Raw genomic sequence first — 22,499 nt, 5'->3', positions numbered from 1 at the left:
AGTTGACTATCAATTCCCTCTTTGATATGAGTCCAAAGGAAGTGACCCTTAAATGGCATTCTTAATAAGCAGCAAGGTATAGCAATCATCAGAAATTTGGGTTTGTGGCCCTTAATTGGCAAACACACTGTCACATCCTACGATGAAGATATTGATACATGATCAGAGTAATATTGAGTAATCTTACACATTACCCCATACAATAGTATGAAGCTTCAAGAGCATTGATCAATAACAACAATCTGTACAGAGGCAAGGGGAATGAAAATAAAAGAGAAAATAGATGATTTGTTAGATACATCACTTTCACACAAGGAGAAAGTGGTCCATCAGTCTTTATTGATAGATAACAGCGTACAACACGAGATGACATCATTCTTGACCACTTATGGAAGCAATGTAGCTCATCACTATGTTTTCCCCTTGCAACATACATTGTACTTCCCCCATTGCCAGCATTTGTTATCAAATTAGCATGTAAAGGTGGTGCTTGTTGATTTAGCCTCCCTGTTGGGCAAGAGAATGATATGTTTTGTGAATTTCTTTCATGTTTGTGTGAGAATTCTTTGAGGGTTTGAAGACTTCTTCTACAAGGCAGGCATTTTGTGTGGTCTTCAACAAGAACAATGAGCCTATTTTAGTGTAGAAATTATTTCTTTCAAGGGCATTTTGGTAATGGTTGAAGGTTAAAGGACAAGTTCACCTTCATAGACCTGTGGATTGAGTGAAGGGAGTAATATTAATAGAAGACATCAGCAAGAGTTTGAGGAAAATGGGACAATCCGTTTAAAAGTTATGAATTTTCGAAGTTTCTGCTTAGTCACTGCTGGATGAGAAGACTACTATGGCTTGTGATGTCACATGAGTACAACGATATAAAGAAAGTGTAAGGAAAATTCAAAATATTTTCACTTTTCTCGTATGATAAAAGTGACTTCCCTCATTCAGAAAGCAAGGGGGAATTACATTGCCCTTAACATACGTCAGTGATGAGTCGAGGAAATATGCACCTTTTTCAAAGAGTAAAATTTTGTGAAATTCTCTATATATTTTCCTTATATCCTTGTATGCATGTGACATCATACACTCTACTAGTCTTCTCATCCAGCAGTGACTGTGCAGATGCTTTATAAAATTCCTAACTTTTGAACTGATTGTCCGACTTTCCCCAAACTTTCACTGATGTGTTCCAGAAATATTGCTTCATTCACTCAATCCACATGTATATGAAGGTGGACTTGTCCTTTAACTCTCTAAGACAAGAGTTGAGGTTAATTCTTTAATGCTCTGGGCAAAGGTAGATGTCTGCACTATTGACAGAAAAATCATGTTATTCAAGAGTCTGTGGCATAAATGACAGTCAGTGAAACAAAAGCAAGAGTTGTCTGAAGAGGCAAAAGCATCAAATAACACAGAGTCTTATGCGTAGCTTAAAGCAGCTGCCGTACTCACCCACCAGTGATGTTCCTAGGGTTCTCTTTTGCCTTGTACATCAAATGTCACATATTAGAATTATCCCAAGTGAAAAAGAAGAAGGGAAAGATAACAAAAACAGTTATCTGTTCAGGTGATAGCTAGGACATGTTTGTACATGCCACCTTACAGAGGAAGTTAATTCCTCTGTGAATGCAGTGTGAATAAAGTTGCGCCAAATTGAAAACACAGCAAGTGAGGAATACTACGCATTGTGTGTACTGTAGTCACATGGCAGTGATAACTTTGAATTATAGTAATAATAATATTTTTGGTTGATATCATACCACAAGCTAATGATTTTCTATGCCCTTTATGTAATATCTTTTGAGACAGTCCTTGCCTTAGGATGACATGTTATTGTTAAGTTGTGCTTCATGCACAATATAGTTGGAACTCTCATATAATTTTGTTCGTAGTTGTGATGATTTTTATTTAAGATAGCTTGTCTTGCATTAATCCTAATTAGGTGGATATAAAGGGGGAATCCAAGAAAGCCTTCAAATAAGTTAATTTTCACAGCATAATATGCAGTAATATTTGCCCTTGTTTTTGTTTGAAAAAAGGGTGAAATATTAGTTTCTGTAAAAATTAAGTATCCAGTAGTTGTATGTGTGGATTAGGTAACAAGTGTCTTCCATCCAAGTAAAGTTGAATCATATCTCTGATTTTGTAGGTGATTTGAAGTTTGCTTCATGCATGTGCAGTTTACTCAAGTGACATGTACCATGAACAATGAGAGCTGATATTTTACATCCAGAGTCATTAATATACAGTACTCATACTCTTTTCTTGCAGATCAACTTCAAGAGTGGAACAAATAGTGTTGTGAATGATGAGTTTATAAAAGGGACACTCAAGGTAAGAATTTACCCACAGCTGTCTGCTATGTTTTGTTTTGTTTGTTTGTTTGTTTGTTTTTTGCTTTTGCTTTTGTGTGTGTTTGTGTTTTTCTTTTCTTTTGTGTGGGAGGGGGTGGTTTGTCAAGTTTAGATAATCTTTATGGAAATCATTTTTGTTTCAATGCTGTGGATATGGTGAAAGCTATGATTAGTATTTGATCACCATTCAAGTTTATATATGCTTAATGTTCAGTATATTAAAAAGAGTATGTCAAAAGGGTTCGATCATTAATCTTGACAGCAGAATACATTGAAGTCAAAGAGGGTCATGTACATATGGAGAGGTGATTCGTTTGCACTTTTTACAGGCACAGTGTAGCATTGTATGTATTCTACGATGACAGGGCTTGACATTAGTGGTGGCCTGGACCACTAGAATGGCTGTGGGGCCACCAGATTTCCAAAAGATTATCCTTTGGTGGCCCAATCAGGCAATGAAAATTAAAAGTGGTTTGTTATGGTTCCTTTTATTGCAGGCCTTTGCATTTCTTTTTTCAGACCACCAAAATTTAAGTTTCAAAGATTTTGCTGACTCAAATGGGCCACCAGAGAAAATAGTTAGTGTTGAACAATAGATGTACATTTTCATGCTGTGGACCAACCATGAAGCCGTGCAATTGTGAAACATGACATATTTTTTTCTTCTTTCTTCCCATACAAAAGTGTAGTGCAGAATGGGAGAAAACTTTGTTTTACCTTGGAAGTGCAAATACACTAGATATCCCAATTTACCATCAAATGTGATTTGCTGTCTGATAGAGTACATACAAATGTGTAATAGGCCTACATATTTGTATTTTCCTGAATACACGCCTACATTGTGTTACAACTTTTGTTATAAATGTATCACTATGTCCATGGCTGCATTTAGAGGTTATTTAAGTTCTGTCGTGTATCTTCTTTGCGTAGAAAGTAGGAAAATTTTGTTGTTGTTTTTTAAGTCTTCCATTGTAGGTCTCAAAGCACACTTTCATAGAGTTTAGTGCATCCTTTTGTGCCTCACAGGCCAGAGATATCGCATTACCCCAAATTCACATATTTTATCATATCTTAGAGGGCAGACATTTTGCACGTGTGATGTGATTAGTTTTGCAGATTTGTTTGGGAGCACAGCAAACATTGATTATACCATGCAACAGGTGTCATTTTTCACTGAGTGTAAGATGTAGATAAGAGGCATCGCATAAGTCGCGAAAGAAGCAATTAAATGACTTGCATATGGAAAGTGAAACTGGCAGTTTTCCAGCCATAGTAATGGGAGTTTGTCCAACTAAAATGTGCACATGGGTTTTGGTCTCCTTCAGTGTTTTTTTTTTTAATCTTCATTTCTTGATGATAGAAATTATCAGTGTTCTTTGTAGCTGTAGTGAAGTAATTGTAATACTTTGTAGTAATACTAATAGTCATAGTACGTAGTAGTAGGAGGAGCAGTAGTAGTGGTAGTAGTACTAGTAGTAGTGGTAAAAACAGAAGTAGTGGGAGAACTGTTATGATTCATTTGGCATACAAAAAGACATGCAAATAGCAATATGAGTAGAAAGAAAAAGAGAAAAAAAAATGTTGGACTGGGATCTGAAAAGCCTGTTGTCTGAAGTTTCTGTGTTGCAACACAATATGACACCCCATACATGTACAATAGTAAACAATTACAACTTTGCATCATACATCAAGTATGCCTGTGGATCAATTGTTATAATAATTATTTGATAGAATCAAAACATCGGAGCATAGATTATAAATCTTACCTCCATTATGGCAAGGTAGAATGCACTATTGATTTAAAGAACCATTATGAAATGGACTAAGACTTTCTTTTCACTAGAAAACAGATGCTCTTAAACCATGGTTCATAAATAGCACTGTTCTGTGTCTACATCAGAATATTGCAATTAACTGCTGTCTTCAGAATGTATGAAAATGTGTTTGAATACTATAGAATGAGAAGAGGAATTTCCCTTTGAAAGAATCAATAGACAAACTGATTTCATTTCTCTGTTATTTGACTAAAACCACTCCCCCAAATTTTAGTGCCAACAAAATTTGTACTTAATTGCTATACCATGCTATGCTTAAACAACTCTCCTTCCCCAGAATCACTGAAAGGACATGTTCATTTAAATCACTGAAAGGACATGTTCATTTAATATGCATCAATATCAGTAGAATACATCAGTGAAAGTTTGAAGAAAATTTGACAATCTATTCAAAAGACATGACTATTTAAAGTTTCTGCGCAGTCACTGCTGGATGAGAAGATTACTACAGTGCCTGATGTCATATGCGTAGAACAATATAATGAAAATTAAAGAGAATTCCACAAAATGTCATTGATTGAAAAAAAAAGTACACATTACCTCGACTTGTTACTGATGTACATACAATGTATATGTTAATATTATTCCTCTTGCCTTCTGAAAAAGGCAATTGCACATTACCTCGACTTGTTACTGATGTACATGTATGTTAATATTATTCCTCTTGCCTTCTGAAAAAGGCAAGTCAAGTGCAAGTGCTCTATTCTCATGCACGAAAAGTGAAAATATTATGTTGAATTTTGTTTATATTTTCTTTGTATCATTCTGCGCATGTGACATCACAAGCTGAATTTCTCTTCTTATCCAGCATTGCCGGCACTGAAACTTCAAAAATTAATAACTTTGGAATGGATTGCCTGATTTTCCTTAAACTTTCACTGATGTGTTCTACTAATATTGCTGCATTCTCTCAATCCACATTCATATAATTATATTTAAGGTGAAGTTGTTCTTTAAGAAATTGGAGTCACCTACGCAAATGTAACTATGACATGCTCTTGATTAGGGATGCAAAGATAAATCTGTTTTATCGGAGTCACAGCAAATTTCTAACCTGTTAAAATGGCGAGCCTCTATTTGACAGGTACAAATGGGACATGAATAGATATATGTCCTATTGTTATTGCAGTCTGTTGCATATTTGTTGTCCCAAGTGGGCAAGCCAAATACCGCATAAAAGTTAATATTCAGGTTTGCTTCTTGGGGCAAGGAGTAGCAACTAATTTGGATTCATTCAAGGAAATATCCAAAGCTATCCAATTTCAACCAAACCGCATTAGAAATTAATAGCTAGGGACAGTAGTGCCAGGGTGCTACAAACCTATATGCCTGCTTGCCCAGGGCAAGTAAATCTTACTGTTTACCAAGTAAAATGAATAGGTTTAATGCACAGAGCACTTCCTCAAATAAACATTCGGGCTAGTGAGAACAAAAAACAAACAAACAAACAAAAAATCCATGCCCCGAGGGCATGGAAACTGTTTCTCCTCCTTTTTCTTTTTCTTTTTCTTTTGATAATGAGATGTGGACAACAGTTCAAGTTATTTTACATTTTTAGTACTGGTGGGTGGTGAAGATCTCTGTTGGCCCCAATTGATGAAAAATGTCATATTTCTGTACTTCTTGATGCAGGAATTAAATGTCACGAGGTAATCGTAACATGATTCATTTCTGCTAGATAATGAGCTAATCTTCTCAAGCCACCCACCCTTTCCCAAATGCTACTAAATGGAAAGCATTGCCATTCAGACAACACTCTTGGCTCACTTAATTGAATATAAACTGAGTTTGCAGCAACTGGCTAATAAACCTCAACTATTTAGTTTTATTCCAAACCATTTGTATACTTCGAGAAACTTGTCATTAAGAAATGAGCGGAACTGATTTGATATTTATTACTCGCCAAGTGCTGTAAATTGGTTCTAAATTGTAAATTTGATTTGTTTCCCTTTAAGCTGTATGAAAAAAATGGGAACATTCAACATTTTAGTGTAACATGGTTGCCAAATAGCCCTGTCTGGCCAAAGAGGGGGAAAAAATGTGCATTAAAAGTGCATAACCAAAGAAATTTGTCCTATATACCGTACCTGAAACTTTGAGAAAGGGCATTTGGGCAAGGGCACATGCATCTAACAGGCAAGTGCCCATTTACTTTACTTGCTCAAACAGGAGTTTGGGTTGCCTTGAGCAGTCATGCAAGTACAGGTTTGTACAGTTGTAGCATCCTGAATAGTAGTTCATTTCTTATGGGAAAAAATGGGTCTAAACTTGAAGTCACACATTCATTTTAGAATTTCATGTTGACTTTTACAGGCCTGAGTGACCATGACTATCATGGGGCTTGGTGTAATCAACCATAAAGACTAACTCTCAACTTGGGTCCTCCCCTCAAATAACAATGGATGCATTACATAAACTGTAATATTGCACCTTTCAAAAGCCTGAAGACTACTGTGATGTTAGATCCTCTAAATCTCAAGCCCTATTCACATTTAACCTTGACTGTCACATCCAACATGCATCAACCTGTCTTTGAACTTTCTGCTAATTGTATTTCTTTGGCATAATGTCTCTTTCACGTTAACAGGTCTTTTAGATAAGATGAGAGCTTTGTAGACTTTCACCTTCATTCTCAGTGCACACTGCAGGCACATGCCTCAGTTTGTGTGAAAGTGCAATGTTCTAGCAATTGGAGACAAAGTCAAGACAAATGATGTATTTTCTAGGGAGATGGGTTACTCAAAGGACACGTGGTAGTGAAACGTGAATGATACTGCTGTAGATATCTGTTCACTGCAGCTGTTGCCATCAATCTGCCCTGTTTTGTGCTGGGTCGTCTTTGATTCTCATTAACAACTGGAAAACATACGAACATGGAGTAAGATACATCGAGTGGTGTAATGTCTGTGTGTTTGTGCATTGCAAATGCTTGGCAGATAATTTTTGGAGTGTATAGACTTCTGCGAATTTGTACTATAAAAGTAGAGAAAGTTCTGTAAAAAGTGTGATTTAACTTGCACTTTGTTTAGCGAAATATTGTATAAAGTACCACAAATATACAAACAGTCGCTTCTGTGGATGCAGCCAAAATGCACTTGTCATGTGCTGTGACTCAAGAAGGAACATCACCTGTAGTTAATGACACATCATTTGTCATTCCTTTTCATGTTTTGAGAAGATTTTTTTTTTTCCTGTAACATCTCTTGACATTGTTTTCCCCCTGTAGGTGGGCTCTGTGGTAGAGGCTAAACAGACAGAAAATGGCTTGTATGAAGAAGGAACTATCATGAAGCTCACAGATGCTAGCTTGTACACTGTTGGTAAGTCATGATGCAAGATGACATTTCCTTCCCAAGCAGAGTGCAGGGTGTGATGTTTGGTGCGAAAGCGTATGCACTGTATTGCGTGTGCAAGTACCCACAGGTTTAAAGGCAAAGCATATTGAGGGGACTGGCAATGGATTGGACTCCTTTTCCCCCACTAAGTAAATTTTTGGCTGTTTTCTTGTCTACGGTAGGCCATACTTTTCATTGGTTTGCCTTGTTATCCTTGTTATCAAAATTGTAAGGAATTGATATTATGTATGCAAACATGTATACCAGTGTAAAGTATAGAACTATTGCGTTTCTTCCTTACTGAAGGTCTTCAATTATTGTGATATCTGTGCAAAAATTGAAATTTAGTGCAATGATGGTACTGTAGATCCATGGTATTGAAGTTTCTTTCACAAATTTCAATTCAATGCCAATGCAATAAAGTACATTCCAAGTTTACACTGAATACAGAATACATCAAAACAGACCCTCAACCATGAGTATCAGCTCTGTGAAATGCTTGAAGACCGTGATGAAATATTTTGGAACATTTTGTAAAGTCAGGGTCCTGTTGCATAAAAGTTGAGATCAAATTTATGTCTGAAAATCAAACGTAATTCTGTGAATACTCAATTCTGATTGGCTGATACCGGACTTATGTTTGGTTTTCTGACTTAGTTTGATTGCATCTTTTTATGCAACAGGGCCCGAATCATTACCCACAAGATTAATGTCATTGTTTATCAGTGAATGCTACCTCCAATATGAATTATGCATTGCCTACATTGTACACTTAAAAAGGACCTCAAGTAGCGGTAGTTCTTTACTGCTCATTGTTATACCCCCGCCAAACGAAGTTTGAAGGGGGTATATAGGAATCAGCGGACGGTCGGGCGGTCGGTCGGGCGGTCGGGCGGTCGGTCGGGCGGTCGGGCGGTCGGTCGGGCGGTCGGGCAGTCGGTCCGTTGCAAATCTTGCGTCGCGAACTACTTCCTCAGTTTTCAACCGATTCCCATAAAACTTGGCACAGATGTGTGCCTTGGGTTGTAGATGTGCAAGACATATTTGTTGACAGTACCCAAAAGTACGTTGCCATGGTAACGGCATATTATGGGCAAAAATGGGTACAAATCTTGCGTCGCGAACTCCTCCCACAGTTTTTGATCAATTTTTATGAAATTAGGTACAGATGCAGGGATCTCGCCAGCGTATATCACCCTTGTCGGTGCCGACAAGCGTGCGGTTTGAAGAAACAATTGCCGACAAGGGTAAAACTTGCCGACAAGGGTAACACCACGCGTGAACTTGCCGACAAGGGTGACTTGCTTGACGAGCTAAGTTCGGACCAATTTCTCGCCTTTTTCAGTCTTTATTATCTGGCTAGAAAAGAAGCTAGATGTTGAAAGGAGCAGCAGTTTACAAATACAAGCGCAAAAAGTTATCCACGCAATCACCGCACCGATCACAACAACGCGGCTCAACCACATGGGCTCAACAGAGCGACGTGCTAGCTGATACACACCACATCACACACTTGCTCACTTACATGCGCTCTGATTTGGGATCCACACACACATGCACAAAGGAGGTTCACCTCCCTAGTTGCACCCAGCCGGCCAGACAGCCGCCTGCATGTACAACGGTACAGTGTATTGTGAGAGGGAGAGAGAGGACGGAAAGAGAGGGTCGGAGGCCGAAGGAGGCCGAGGAAGGCTGACACGTGCTCGCTTGTTGTCACGCTTGTTGTCGGGTTACGCAAAAACAAACGATATCAAATGCATGCCCCCCTCCGCCAAAGGTTGTATTTTTTTTTGGCTACTTTGGTATGTTTGTAAGTTTGTCTGCCTGTCTGTCTCTCTATTCGCAAAATAAATCAAAATTTGGGAACTGATTAGGATGAAATTTTCAGGAACAGTTGGTTGGTAAAATGGCGCAAGGAACAGATGATTAAATTTTGATAGTGAGCAGGATTTATAATACCAACGGAATTCACCGCCAGGATCCTGGATTTTTAGACTTTGTTTCGTATATTTGAAAGGATTCGTATCAATTCTTTAGGAAGCTGGCCATCGGCAATGACGCAAAATTAGATGCGTTCAAAGCATTGCCGCAGAGAGAAAATTAACTCGATCTTTCGTTTAAAAAAAAGAAAAAAGAAAAAAGAACGTATGATGGAGTAAGCAAATGCAAATTGTTATTTTGGTTTTGGTAGTTTCAGTGTTTCTTCTTTTTTTTTTAATCTAAAAAGCCATGCGTTCTATTTTATTCTTTTCAATTTCCATGGATTTGTAAACATCATTCGTGAATATTCCATTTTCCTTTTCCGGGCCGAAATTTATATACAGTGTAGTAATTCTGTCATGATGGTCTTTCAAGTTCAACGTACGTAATGCTCCACGTGCTTCTGGCTTGGTTTGTTAAAAGGTGGGTTAGGGGGCCTTCATGGGCAGAAAATAAATGATGATCATTCATCAATGTTCCCAGTTGGTTTACATGCTATGTACACGCTGTTTACGACCACTGAAGCAAGGTGGCAGTACGCGCGGCATTCCTCTATCTGACACCTGGCTTTCGTGGAAATTTCATGGAAATTTCCACAAGCCATGATATCAAGTTTCCCCACTGCTTGTGGTCGTGCTTTTTTTTTTTCATTCTTCATTACGAACATCAATTTGTTAAACTTGAAAAGTGTAGACAATTTGCGTCGAGGATGTGTTTCTTTTTTTTTTTTTTTTATTGCAGCATCGGTAACATTTTGTTTTGTTCATCGTCCGTGCATGGCAGGGGTTCATGGGAGAACGATAGGAATGACTGGGGAGAAAATAAACTGAAAGAAGGAAGCATCTTTCGGGCGAGCTGTCTTTGTTTTTCTCTACACCAGCATCAGTTATCACCACCAAGGTTCATTTTTTTTCGTTACTCCGACAGATTAATGATAAAATGATGCTAGATTCTTTATTCTGAAGGTTCGTTAATCCAAAAATGATTAAGAAAAAATGTCCGTTCATTTCACAACGAAATCAGTTTTGTTATTTCGAACGTTTCTGTCAGTGAAATTTCGGAATAAAACGACGGCACAAAAAAGCGTGTTTTCGTACTCTAAGGGTCTGTTATTCCAACAAAAGTAGTAATGATAAAATAATAAATTGTAGATTCTTTATTCTGAAGGTTCGTTAACCGAAGATTGAATAAAGAAATATGTCCGTAAATTTCAAAACGAAATCAGTCCGTCATTTCGAACGTTTTGCCAGTGAAATTTGGAATAAAACAATTACTGCCCAAAAACGGTTGCAGTTTTCTTACTCTGAGGGTTCGTCACTCCGACAGATTAATGATAAAATAATGCTAGATTCCTTATTCTGAAGGTTCGTTAATCCAAAAATGATTAAAAAAAATGTCCGTTCATTTCACAACGAAATCAGTTTTATCATTTCGAACGTTTATGTCAGTGAAATTCCAGAAAAAAACGACGGCCCCAAAACGGTTACAGTTTTCTTTTACTCTGAAGGTTCGTTACTGCGAAAGAATAACGATAAAATACTTAAGATTCTTTATTCTGAACGATCGTTAATCGGAAAACGATAAAGAAGAAATGAAAACGGTTACAGTTTTCTTACCCTGAGGGTTCGTTACTCCGAAAGAATAATGGCAAAATAATACTCTACATTTTGAATGATCGTTAATAGAAAAATGATAAAGGAGAAAATATTCGTTTATATCCAAACGAAATCAATTTTGTTATTTCGAATGTTCTGCCAGTATTATTTCGGAATACAACGGCCCCAAAACGGTGTTTTCTTATTCTGAAGGTTTGTTATTCCGAAACAGTAACGATGATAGATGATAGATTCCTTTCTGAAGGTTCGTTGATCGGAAAATTATAAAGAAAAAATGCTTGTTAATCTTCGAACGAAATCAGTTTTATTTTGAACATTCATCTGTAGTACCGACCTTTGGTGGTGTTGTTGTTTTCGATTACAAACCTTTGAAGTACTCAGTAATGAATCGTTTCATTTTATGATTCAACAAACCTTCGGAATAATGACCATCATTACATTTTTGTATGATATCTCTTTGATGTCACGGCCAAACTACCGCAGTATACCCAGAAATGAAAGTGCAAACGATGTCCCGAAAGTTCTCGATCGCTTCTCGCGCATCTGCATGCGGTAAGCCTACCACGTGGTCGAGCAGACGGCGAGAAAGCAACACGGCGCGCGTTGTTGCGATGCAGAGACGGCTAATTATTGCAACAGTGAAACAGGAAAGGCCTAAAAGAAATCGGAACCTTCACCATCGGCACCTACTTCTCTTTCATTTATTATTTAGGAACTGCCGCTAACAAAAGGTATGGAGTTTCTGCATTGTTTCTGTGAGAATATGCCCCTCACAACGTTCATTACATCTCCGTGAAAATGTCGCATTTAGTGGCATTTTAGCGGCGATTTATCTGTGTTGTATTGAGCATTAGCGAAGGCTTTCGCGCTTCGCGCGGGAGGGGGAACCCCCCTCCCGTACCCACCCCCAGAACAGCGCGCATAAATGCCGACAAGCGTGAAGAAATTCCTGGCGAGAACCCTGATGTTCATCTGAATATGTTAATGTGCAAGACACATATTTCCGCAGTGGCAAAAAGTGCGTTGCCATGGTAACGGCATGTTATTGGTAAAATATAGGGCAAAATGCTTCATGGCAAAACTGCTTCATCAGTGTTCTTCCAATTCTCATGGAATTCATATTGAATGTTTGTCTTAGGATATAGGTCAGCATGACACATTTCTTGACAGTGACAAAAAGTATGTTGCCATGGTAACAGCTCACATATTATGAGCCAAAATGATGGAAAATTTTGTGTTGCAAACTACTTCCTCAGTTTTTGCCCAATTTCCATGAAACTTGGTACAGATGTGTGCCTTTGGTTGTAGATGTGCAAGACGCATTTTTTGACAGTACCCGAAAGTACGTTGCCATGGTAACGGCATATTAATGGCAGAAGATCAAGGAAAGATCTTGCGGATTTAACTACTTCCTCAGTTTTTTGACCAAAGCTTATGAAATGTGGCACACACCTTGATCTTGGTGGGAAGATGTGGAAGACATATTTTTCGGACGTGTCGGAAGCTGCGTTGCCATGGTAACGGCATATAAATGGCAGAAGATCAAGGAAAGATCTTGCAGATTGAACTACTTCCTCTGTATTCGACTGAAGCTCATGAAATGTGGCACACACATTGGTCTTGGTGGGAAGATGTGCAAGACATATTTTTCGGACGTGTCGGAAGCTGCGTTGCCATGGTAACGGCATTTAAATGGCAGAAGATCAAGGAAAGATCATTCCTTGGGTAAGACTGTCGTCACGGGGCGGGGGTATTAATCACCTTCAGTGATATTTCTAGTATTTTCCTTGTCTTGTACTTGTACAAGTAGTGCTTGGAAGAAAATATGATATTTTAAATATTATAAATCAAAAGTGGCAAATGCAATTCAGAGCTACCACCTGCTGGAGGTGCCATATATCTAGGGAACGTATTATTTATTAGTGGAAAAATGAGCGAAGAAAAGGAGATTTCATAGATCTGGACTTAACAGTCAGTTTCATGTATGGCAGGTTGTAGATACCACAAATACAGTCAGCTTATGAAGGATCCAAATTAGGGGCTGCTTTACACATTTTCATTTTCTCCTTGAAACTGCATGGTCAAATTTTCATCATGCTCAGCAGGTATCATCCCCAAATTAGAGAATCGTTAAAAAAATCTGGTAAATGCGATATCCTCTGAGAAAATTGATTTTTTAGTTACTTTCAAGTTTGTGGGAGGTTGGGGGCCAGTTTTTACATTTCAGTTTTTTTTTTTTTTTTTTTTTAAACACTTGGTGACATTTTATGCAAACCTGGTAGGTATCATGTCCAGTTTGATCGCACAAATTGGCACCATGTCCCCCTGGTGGCTCTCCAAAGGCCCCCCCCCCCCCCCAAGTTTTTTTTTTTTTTTTTTAAGTAATAGTCTGTCAGAAGGCATGGAAGATAAACTTGCAATATTCATTTTAGTGTTTGACCCTCCTGGTCTCTTGTTTTTCTTTTGCCAAAGTAAGAAAATATGGTTTTTAAGTGAAAGTTATTTCTCTCCTCTAGAATGTAATTTACATAGCATATTTGATATGCAAAATTTGAGCAATTTTCTCACTTTAAACTTAAATATGAATTTGCATAATTTTCTATTAAAAGGGGAGTGTGTTTTTCTTCCCCCATTTTATTCTTAATTATTACAACCCTTGGACGTGATTGTATCCTTGTTATATGAATACTGTAAAACCAGAAATTTTTATGTTCATGAAACTTTTGCCAGGAGCCAAGATTCACGAAAGTAAAATGCATGCCAAAGTTCAACAAATCCCTGTATTACTAGTGGTAGTACATGTAGTATTTCACTCATAATATTTCATCCGTCAGCAATTCACAAAGGGTTTTGGTTTTACATTAGGTGTGATTGTGTAAATTTATGTTAGTGTTCATGTTATCATGCAGAATGTAGTGAATGCAATATTTTTTCTCATTTCTGTGCCTTTACTTCACAGTTTTTGACGATGGAGACGAAAAGACACTCAGAAGAACCCTACTGTGTTTGCAAGGAGAGAAGCACTTCCATGAAAGTGAAGTAAGAACAAAGAGATCATTTTGTGTAGCACTTATCTTCAGAGCTTTTTTTTTTAACATGCCATTTGCTTTTTTGTGAAGGTGGTAAGCATTTTTCATTGTTTTCTATTTTGCATATTGCATAAGAAAGGAGTTAACAAAAGCAACCATTTTGAATCGTATGATAACTGCAACAATGCTCTTGATATGCCAAATAGCATACTTCTCTTGTCATTTTATAGCATCAGATTTTCTTGATCATTCTGATCACAATCATCTATTTCAGAGAATTTATATCAGAAAATTACTTATTTTCCCATTACAGAAAATGTAGTTCCCAACAGCAAACATTCTTTTGCAAACTGACATGGTGGATTATGCTCACAGATTTGCAAAATTCACAGAGTAGATCTGAATATGTACAGCAAAATAGACACTATATAGTGCTTAGTAGGTGTTGGAAAATTAGGTCACAAAAAAAAGGAACTTTATGATATTTGTCTCTTTCTCCAGTACACTAGTATATTGCCCAGTGTATTATGTTCATACATGTATTTGAAGATATGTTTGTGTATTTCCTTTTGTATGCTCTCTCTCTTCTATATTTTCACTCACAAACTGTTCTTACCATGTAGACACTGGATCACTTGCCGTTGACCGACCCTGAAAATTTTGGCACACCTGTTGTGAACACCAAGAAGATGAGGAGGAAACGGCGAACAAGTAATCGCTCCCAGTAAGTCTTTCTTATGCTTATAGTCTTCATGATGTTAGAATATGTGAGTAATCTGCTTCAAAATTTACTGATAGTGAATGCTGTAAAGAAGAGTGGTGTATCAACAAAGATATGTGCTAACAGAAAATCGATAAGAAGTGAAAAATGTACTCAAGTAGGAACATATTTAGAGTAATTGTTTGATGGTGTTCAGCTTGAAAAATCTGAGCAACATTTAGAGCTATGAAAAATAAGCACTAAATGCTTAAGCAAAAAATAAAAGTGAAAGGAATCACCATAAAAAGTGTCATCCTTAATAAACAGTAGTGACAGAATATATCATTCAGTGAACAATTTATTGGCGTAGTACAATGTGTTCACTAATCTCTTGATAATGACAGCAAAATTCCCAAAAACATTTTGGTATGCTGGAGTTGTTTGTTTGTTTGGTGGTTGTTGTTTTTTTTTTACATGCATTTGAATGTAACCTCCCACCTCGGTCAGCAAAGTTCAACCATTCTTTAAGACAAAACAAACTGCTAATAAAACAGATCAATAAGCAGGCATATATTTTGTAGGCAAATGAGGTGTGTGTGTTTTTTTTTAATGTATGATGTGTATACATGTTCACTTTCCAGCAGAAGCGAAGAAGATGAAGAGGAGGAGGAGGAGGAGGAAGACAGTGACAGTGACTCTTCACCAAAGAAACAGCCCAAGGATGAACCAGAAGATGCAGTGGGCAAGGTGGTCATTGTTGAAATGAATGAAAAACGCAAGAATTCCTCCTTTCCTGCCCTGGTAAGCATCAAATCCACATTGATAGTCTCTCCAAGGTTTACTTGAGTTCCTCTAGATAAGCCAATCAGTATGTTGTTGGAGACAGACTTCCTCTGCTCAGCTCTATCTAACTAGACTCATATTTCAATTGTAATATGCTGTAGAACATTCATATTCTTAAAGTAACCAGTCAGCTTTCATGATTTTGGCTTGTGGCCATAGCAATTGTACAGGGAGGATCTCTTGTTCTCTGAGGCTTAAAGATATAATGATTATGTAACATTACCAGCAAGAAAGGTGAAACTGTAGTTATGGTGTTTTGGGAATTGGTATTTTATTGTATATGACATTTTGCATGTCCATTTTCCATTCCTTGTACACAATTCTAACAAACATAAATTAACCTGTACATTGGATGACTTTGTAAGCTGAATGAATAAAAATCTTTTCACTGAAATGTGGGACACTGGCTAAGCCTTATGCATGTGTTTGCTTTCTGTCTTTCCAAGGTGGTGGATCCCAGCTGCACTAAGGATGTCCAGACTCGAGGGAAGGACCAAATTGTTGTCCGCTCATTCAAGGACAATAAATTGTAAGTAGAATATTTTTACTAAAAAGGGTTGCATCTGGAAATGAAAGATCCAGTGGGGAACAAATTATTTCGGGCATTTGAAACATGGAAATTGCATGAAGAATGACTGGTGTGGAAAATATGAGTTGTTGGAAATGTATGACTTCAAATTATGAAATGTGTTAAAACAAACTTTCAAAATATTTGCCTTTGTTTCAACTTTTCTGTCAGTTTGATTATAGATGATAGACACAAAAAGCTTGAAAGTATGAAAGTTCATCATCTCTCACATTTGGTATATATGTCATATGTCATATAGTGTGACTATGTATTTATTCTTTCTTTCTTTCTTTTATTACAATAAAATGTATTGTGTGTTGTATTGTATTGTATATGAAGTGTTGTATGATCTATTTCTGTTTTTCTGACTTCCAACAATTCCAGCTACACTGTCTCAAAGTCCAGCAGAAAACCGTTTCTATCCAAGGACCATGTGTACAAGGGAGATGTCACCTCTCTGAAAACCGGTAAGCATGTCACCTTAAGTGGATGCAAAGAGGAAACAGTAGCATGTCTTCTTAGAAGTTGTGTATATTTAGATTGTGGTTGCGACCTCTTATCTGTGCTATGGGTTAAATTCACACTTCCTGTGCTAATATAGAGAAAGGCTTGGCCAGTAGCTCAAATTTAGGAAGTGGTTTTGTATGGGGGGAGGGGGGGGGGTAGCTGTAGAGACTTTGATTAGTCATTCTTCGAAAGTTTAACAATTTGTGAGAAATAATGAGCCTCATTATAGTTTGTGTGTATGTGTGTGGATAATTAGCTCATATGCTTTTAAATGTGCAGGAATCCAACCTTTTATTGGGACTTGTTTCTTTGAAGGCCTTTTTTTCTCCATTTTTGTTTTCCTGTTTGTATTTATCTACAGTGTGAAGTGATAAACAGGGTAGTGCATCCATATATTGAGAGCCAACCAGAGTGTTGAATCAGTAATGCTACCTAGTTTGTTGAGAGAAATTAAAAATTCCTTTCTTCCGTTAAAATATTTGTATGTGGTATGAAAGAGTCTTTGTGGCTCTCCTTACAGCAAGATCTGGAGGCATTATTATCATTATCAATTTTTCAATGGTCATTAAAAGAGACTGTGTGATGCATCTAGTATACAGCCATCATTATTTGCAGCCACTCTAGGCCTCCTTATGGATGGGGGCTGTTAGAAAATGGCAAGGCACAAACCCTCATTTGGAAACTACTGAGAAACATTTCACAAAAAATCATTGAATGTAGCCTTACATGATGCCTTGTTTGATTAACATCGCAACAATCAGGTTAATGGCTATAATGGCTTATTGACAGTCAATGGTTTTCTTTGGGCTACTGGAAGGTGCTTATAAGCATGTCAAGGAAAATGAAAGTGGCAAGCAACTCAAGAAATGGCAGGATAGTTACCTAGATGTTTGGACTGTTTTCTCAGAATGCAGTGCCACTATTGCCATTCCAGCATTGCCAATATCCCACCCGTTCACCTGGGTTAAGGGAAATGCTCTCTAATATTGAAATTATTATAGAAAAATGCACAGCCCTGTACCACCTCTGTTGCTCTTATTTCAGCCACAGAGAAAGCAGTGACCTTCATCGACACCGGTCAGCTGCCGTCCAACTGGGACATGGACATGCTGCGGAAGAAGGGCAAGCAGGGGAGCACGGAAGCGACAGAGGACACCAGCGAGGACTCCTCAGATGACGAGTACGACATGGAGAAGGATGCCTGGCTGGCATCCCTACACAAGTTCATGGAGGAGAGAGGTGAGCAAAAGTGTGGGATGGCTTCCTGAAGGCCGTATTTCATCAGGAATGATTGCTGCCGTGAATTAGGCTGATCATTGTCAACCAGACAAAAGTTGGTTCAAACAAGACCACACCAAAAACTTTAACTTCAAGCAACGTACAAGCCAGTTAAGATTCAAAATGCAGTCGAGACGTCATAGAATTTGTATTATAGCTGACAATTTGACAAATGGAATAAAAGGGAAGAGCCATTTCAAGTGGCATTTAACATTGCCATTTCCAGCAGCTGTAGCATATATAAAGCACAAATTACTGTAAAAGTGGAAAATTTTGCGTTGTAGAAATTTTTCGTGCATTTCCCGCTACCAGAAACTAGCATGAGAAATAGAGCACACAAATTATTTCTGCTTGTTATATGTATCAGTATGTAATGTCTTGATTCCCCGGTATTAAAAACACATGAAATTCATCTTACTCACCAGAATGCGAAAAATTGCTCACACGAAGATATCCACTTTTGCAGTAATTCCATGTTTCAGTGAACAATCTGTGTGGCTCTTCATTGCAGCAATTAACATTTGATGAGTGAGGTGGGCCCAGTTGTCCTTCAGTTTTCAAAAGATTTATGTCTAGAGTAGAAATCTGTCTTGATGCATAGCTAGCCCATGAGTTACTGTAAAACACGATATCTTCGCTGCTTGAAATTTTCGCGAATTGGAGCCGATGGCCTTTTTCGCAGCATGAAACTTTCGCAAGTTGCTTCTAGCATGAAACTTTCGCAAGTTGCTTCTAACATTCAATGCGAATAGTGTAGACAAAAACTTTCATGTGCATTTTAATTTTGTGAATGTTGTTTCGCGCAAAATTCGCGAAATTAAAATGCACGCGAACATTCCTTGTTTTACAGTACATATATTGAGGAAGCATAGAGTACTAGTTTTGAAAGTCTTCTTTATACACTCTGAGCGCAAGTGTGAGATCATACACAGATAAACTGCACAAAATCAGTACAGAATTCTGCCCTTTGGCTTGAAAGTATCTGCTGTCAAAGCTGTGTACCCTTTCCCAATCTAGGCACTCCTATCAACAAGCCGCCAGTTCTCGGATTCCGAGATCTCAACCTCTACAAGCTCTTCAAGCTTGTCCAGGACCAAGGTGGATGTCGCAAGGTCACCGACCGGCAGGTCTGGGCCCACATAATGACCAAGATGGGCATCCCAGTATCACCCAGCCCACAGCCGTACAACATCCACACTGCTTACAACAAGTGAGATTCTTTTCTTGTGTGACTGTTTGTTTTGTTCTGTTTTGCCATTTTTTTCATTTCATTGTGTGAAAATATTTAGATGATAGTCCACAAATACAGACTGAATTTGTTAATGATAATGAAGAAAACGTCATACTCCTTTCTTGACCATGGTACCCTCTTACAGTAATGTCACGGTGATTCATGTCATACACAACTCGTAATTAGCAGTAATTGAAAAACTGACTGTTGAACAATTTGTAATTCCAGTTGGCTGACAGCAAAGTTCTACTTGGCGAAGGCTCTAAATCAGTTTGCAACAATGAAACATGATACTCCCCTTGCATTTGCAGGTACCTGTTTGCTTTCGAGGAATTCAACAGAAAAATGGGTCCCGCACCGCGAATCTTTACACGCACACGGAGGAGGTCATTTGACAGGGGTTGGATAACACCGCCAACCTTCAAGCAAAGGTCACCTGCAAAACAGGACGCAAAAGATGAGGCAAGCGATGCGGAAGAGGAGGAAGAAGATGTGTCTCCTTCGAAGAAAAGGGTGAGTTGAACAAAAAAAAAAAAAAGAAGTCCTAAATTCCTCAATTCCTGTCACTGTGTTAAAGGGTTCCATGACATGTGCTCCTGCGGAAATAGCTACCATGAAATTTCTGCATGCTAAGCTGAGCATACATTCTACCCACAAACGTAACCGTAATCCTAATCCTCACATCAAACTAATCCTAAAATTTCTGGATTGCATGTCATCTGTTCCACCAATCCACCCTCCTCCTCCCCTCTCCCAGTCCAACTACCCCCCCCCCCCCCGATAAAAAAACCCAAAAAACAAACATAAACTGAAAAATGAATAAATATGAAATATGAATAGAAATAAAGAACAAAATTACAAACCAGTTATTATTAGAAAAAGATAATCGTTGGAGGTGAAAATCCAATGAAAGTGCAAAATTGCACTCATTGCTTTGATTAAAAAAGAATGCCATTTTGAATGTCATTGATATCAGCATGAAATTTGAGATGCATTGAGAACCTCAAATAATTATTTTGAGCTATGAATATTTTACTACAACCTCCTCATGATAACGTCTAAGCACAATATCCAAGCAAGGCTCATTACTAAGCAAGGCTCATTACTAACAACTTCAATTGAGAAATTGTTGAAGTGATGTAAATGGATTTTGTAAACTGAGCATGCAACCCTCTCTTCGTGTATTTAATTTTTTTTTTTTTTTTTTTCTTGGTAACATGCCTTCATGTCTATCAGTTAAAATGAATGATTTGTGATTTGCAAAAGTCAATTCAAAACGAAGGCAAATAAACTTAAGCGCCTGAGTATGAGTCACCACGATGGTGTCGTAGTGACAAATTCATTTTGACTTTTATTTTTCCAGGTGACGAGGAAAAAGGGGGAAGACTCGAGCAAGCAGGCAGAGCCGGAAGAGAGCAAGCGGGAGACCAGGGAGGCCAAGGCACGGGCCAAGGAACAGGAGAAGGAAGAGAAAGACACCTCAGACCGGGAGGACAAGAAGGGCACCAGGAAGTCTGCCAAGGATCCTAAAAGCAAGGATAAGCCAAAGGAAGATAGTGCTGCCAAGGAGAAAGTGACCGACGAAAAGGAGAGCGAGGGGAAAGACAAACCAAAGACAGACGCGAAAGGTAAAGACAGATCAAAGGAGGAGAAAGGCAAGGAAAAGGTCAAGGAAGAGAAGACAAGGGAGAAAGCAAAAGAGGAGAAGTCGAAGGAGAAACCCAAGGAGGATAAGACCAAAGAGAAGGTGAAGGAAGAGAAGGGCAAGGAGAAGCCAAAAGAGGAGAAAGGAAAAGACAAACCAAAGGACGACAAGGGCAAGTCTACTGACACGCCGGGCAAAGAAAAGGGAGGTGGTGCCAAAGGAAAGGACAAAAAGGGAAAGTCCAAAGCGAGTTCCAAGGATGATGACAAAGATGATGCTCCAGAAATGTAAGTTCCTGCAGTTTTTTATTCATTCTGCAACAGTCTTTTCAAGAATTAATAAAAAGCAATTTCATGTTTTTTGAATACTTAGGAGAAACCACTTGAATGTGTGTCTTCTTGATATACAGCTGGTAACATTTTCTGTTGTAGTAGCATTAACTTGTTTGTTTGATCACATCAGCTTTACCTGTATTCATTATAATGGGCTATTAACCCTATCTTTCAGGTGGGTTGGGGGTCAAATTGACCCCCACCCCCTCGACATTTCGTACCACAATTGTGTAACGCGTGAAGATTTTGCCACACAATTTCCTAACTTTTTTGAGACCAAATTTGCGACGTCTGGGTACACCATTTTGAAGTTACGTAATGTTTTGCAAATGCATGTCAACCCCAAAACAGCTCCAATTTGTGATACTGTGTGCAAATCCAATGATAATTGTGTGTGTGTGGTTTTTTTTTAATTGATATAAATTAGATTATTTCAACTTTTAATCATTGGAATTAATCAATTCTAGTATAGATAAGCTTGAAAAAGTGTCTGCAACAAATTTTGGCTAAATAGCAATAGAAAACAAAAGGTCAAAAAACAATAGAATACATAAGAAATTCACAAAACAATAAAAAACAAAAGAAATTAAATATGATTATGCTATTTTTTTTTGCAAGAAAATTATTTGACGTGTCTCGAGGAATTCTGACACAAAAATCTACCAATTCTTTAATCTTTTTAACAGAGTTATAGGCGAAAATTTTCATGTATAGATTTGCACAATAAATTTACCAAAAATAGAAAATCAATTTTTGTTGTTGTTGTATGACCATATAATCTTGAAGTTGACATCCAGCTCTATGTTCAGGCAAAATTTTGCAGAGTTTGTGCCATCGGCGGCCAAGATCTGAAAGGGGGGGTCAAATTGACCCCCCCCCCATAACTTGGTCTCAAATAGCCCAGTTAGAATACTGTTAATTTATTGGATGAGGCAGCGAAAATTGAAACAATAAAATCGCTTGCACTGTCGTCATGTATCAGTTTATATATATATATATATATATATATATGTTTTTTTTTGGTTTTTTTATGCCTCCGCAACGAAGTGGCCGGAGGCATTATGTTTTCGGGTCGTCCGTCCGTCCGTCCGTCCGTCCGTACGTCCGTCCGTCCCGTTTTGTTTTTGTCGATATCTCAAGAACAGTGTGGTGGTTTTACATCAAACTTGGTATGAAGGTATATCCTTGGGGGATAATACTTTGTGTGGATTTTAGGGTCACAGGGTCAAAGGTCAAAGGTCACAGG

At 38.0% G+C, this 22,499-nt stretch overlaps 1 protein-coding gene across 1 annotated transcript in view; it reads left to right on the top strand.

Annotated features, from left to right (window-relative positions):
* LOC139738232 (uncharacterized) overlaps positions 1–22,499 on the top strand; it is a 36,431-nt gene that overhangs the window by 1,992 nt on the left and 11,940 nt on the right. Inside the window, exons 3-13 of the mRNA XM_071648888.1 lie at positions 2,272–2,334; positions 7,416–7,509; positions 14,080–14,159; positions 14,773–14,873; positions 15,494–15,650; positions 16,139–16,221; positions 16,645–16,727; positions 17,812–18,006; positions 19,063–19,255; positions 19,588–19,789; positions 20,640–21,208. Coding sequence (XP_071504989.1) covers positions 2,272–2,334; positions 7,416–7,509; positions 14,080–14,159; positions 14,773–14,873; positions 15,494–15,650; positions 16,139–16,221; positions 16,645–16,727; positions 17,812–18,006; positions 19,063–19,255; positions 19,588–19,789; positions 20,640–21,208 — 1,820 coding nt within the window. The remainder of the gene's footprint in view (positions 1–2,271; positions 2,335–7,415; positions 7,510–14,079; positions 14,160–14,772; positions 14,874–15,493; positions 15,651–16,138; positions 16,222–16,644; positions 16,728–17,811; positions 18,007–19,062; positions 19,256–19,587; positions 19,790–20,639; positions 21,209–22,499) is intronic.

This window comes from Diadema antillarum, unplaced genomic scaffold (genome assembly GCF_040938485.1).
Source record: "Diadema antillarum isolate AM-2024a unplaced genomic scaffold, OU_Dant_1.0 seq00000731_RagTag, whole genome shotgun sequence".
NCBI classification, from domain to species: Eukaryota; Metazoa; Echinodermata; class Echinoidea; order Diadematoida; family Diadematidae; genus Diadema; species Diadema antillarum.
This window is presented reverse-complemented; position numbering and strand designations above follow the sequence as displayed.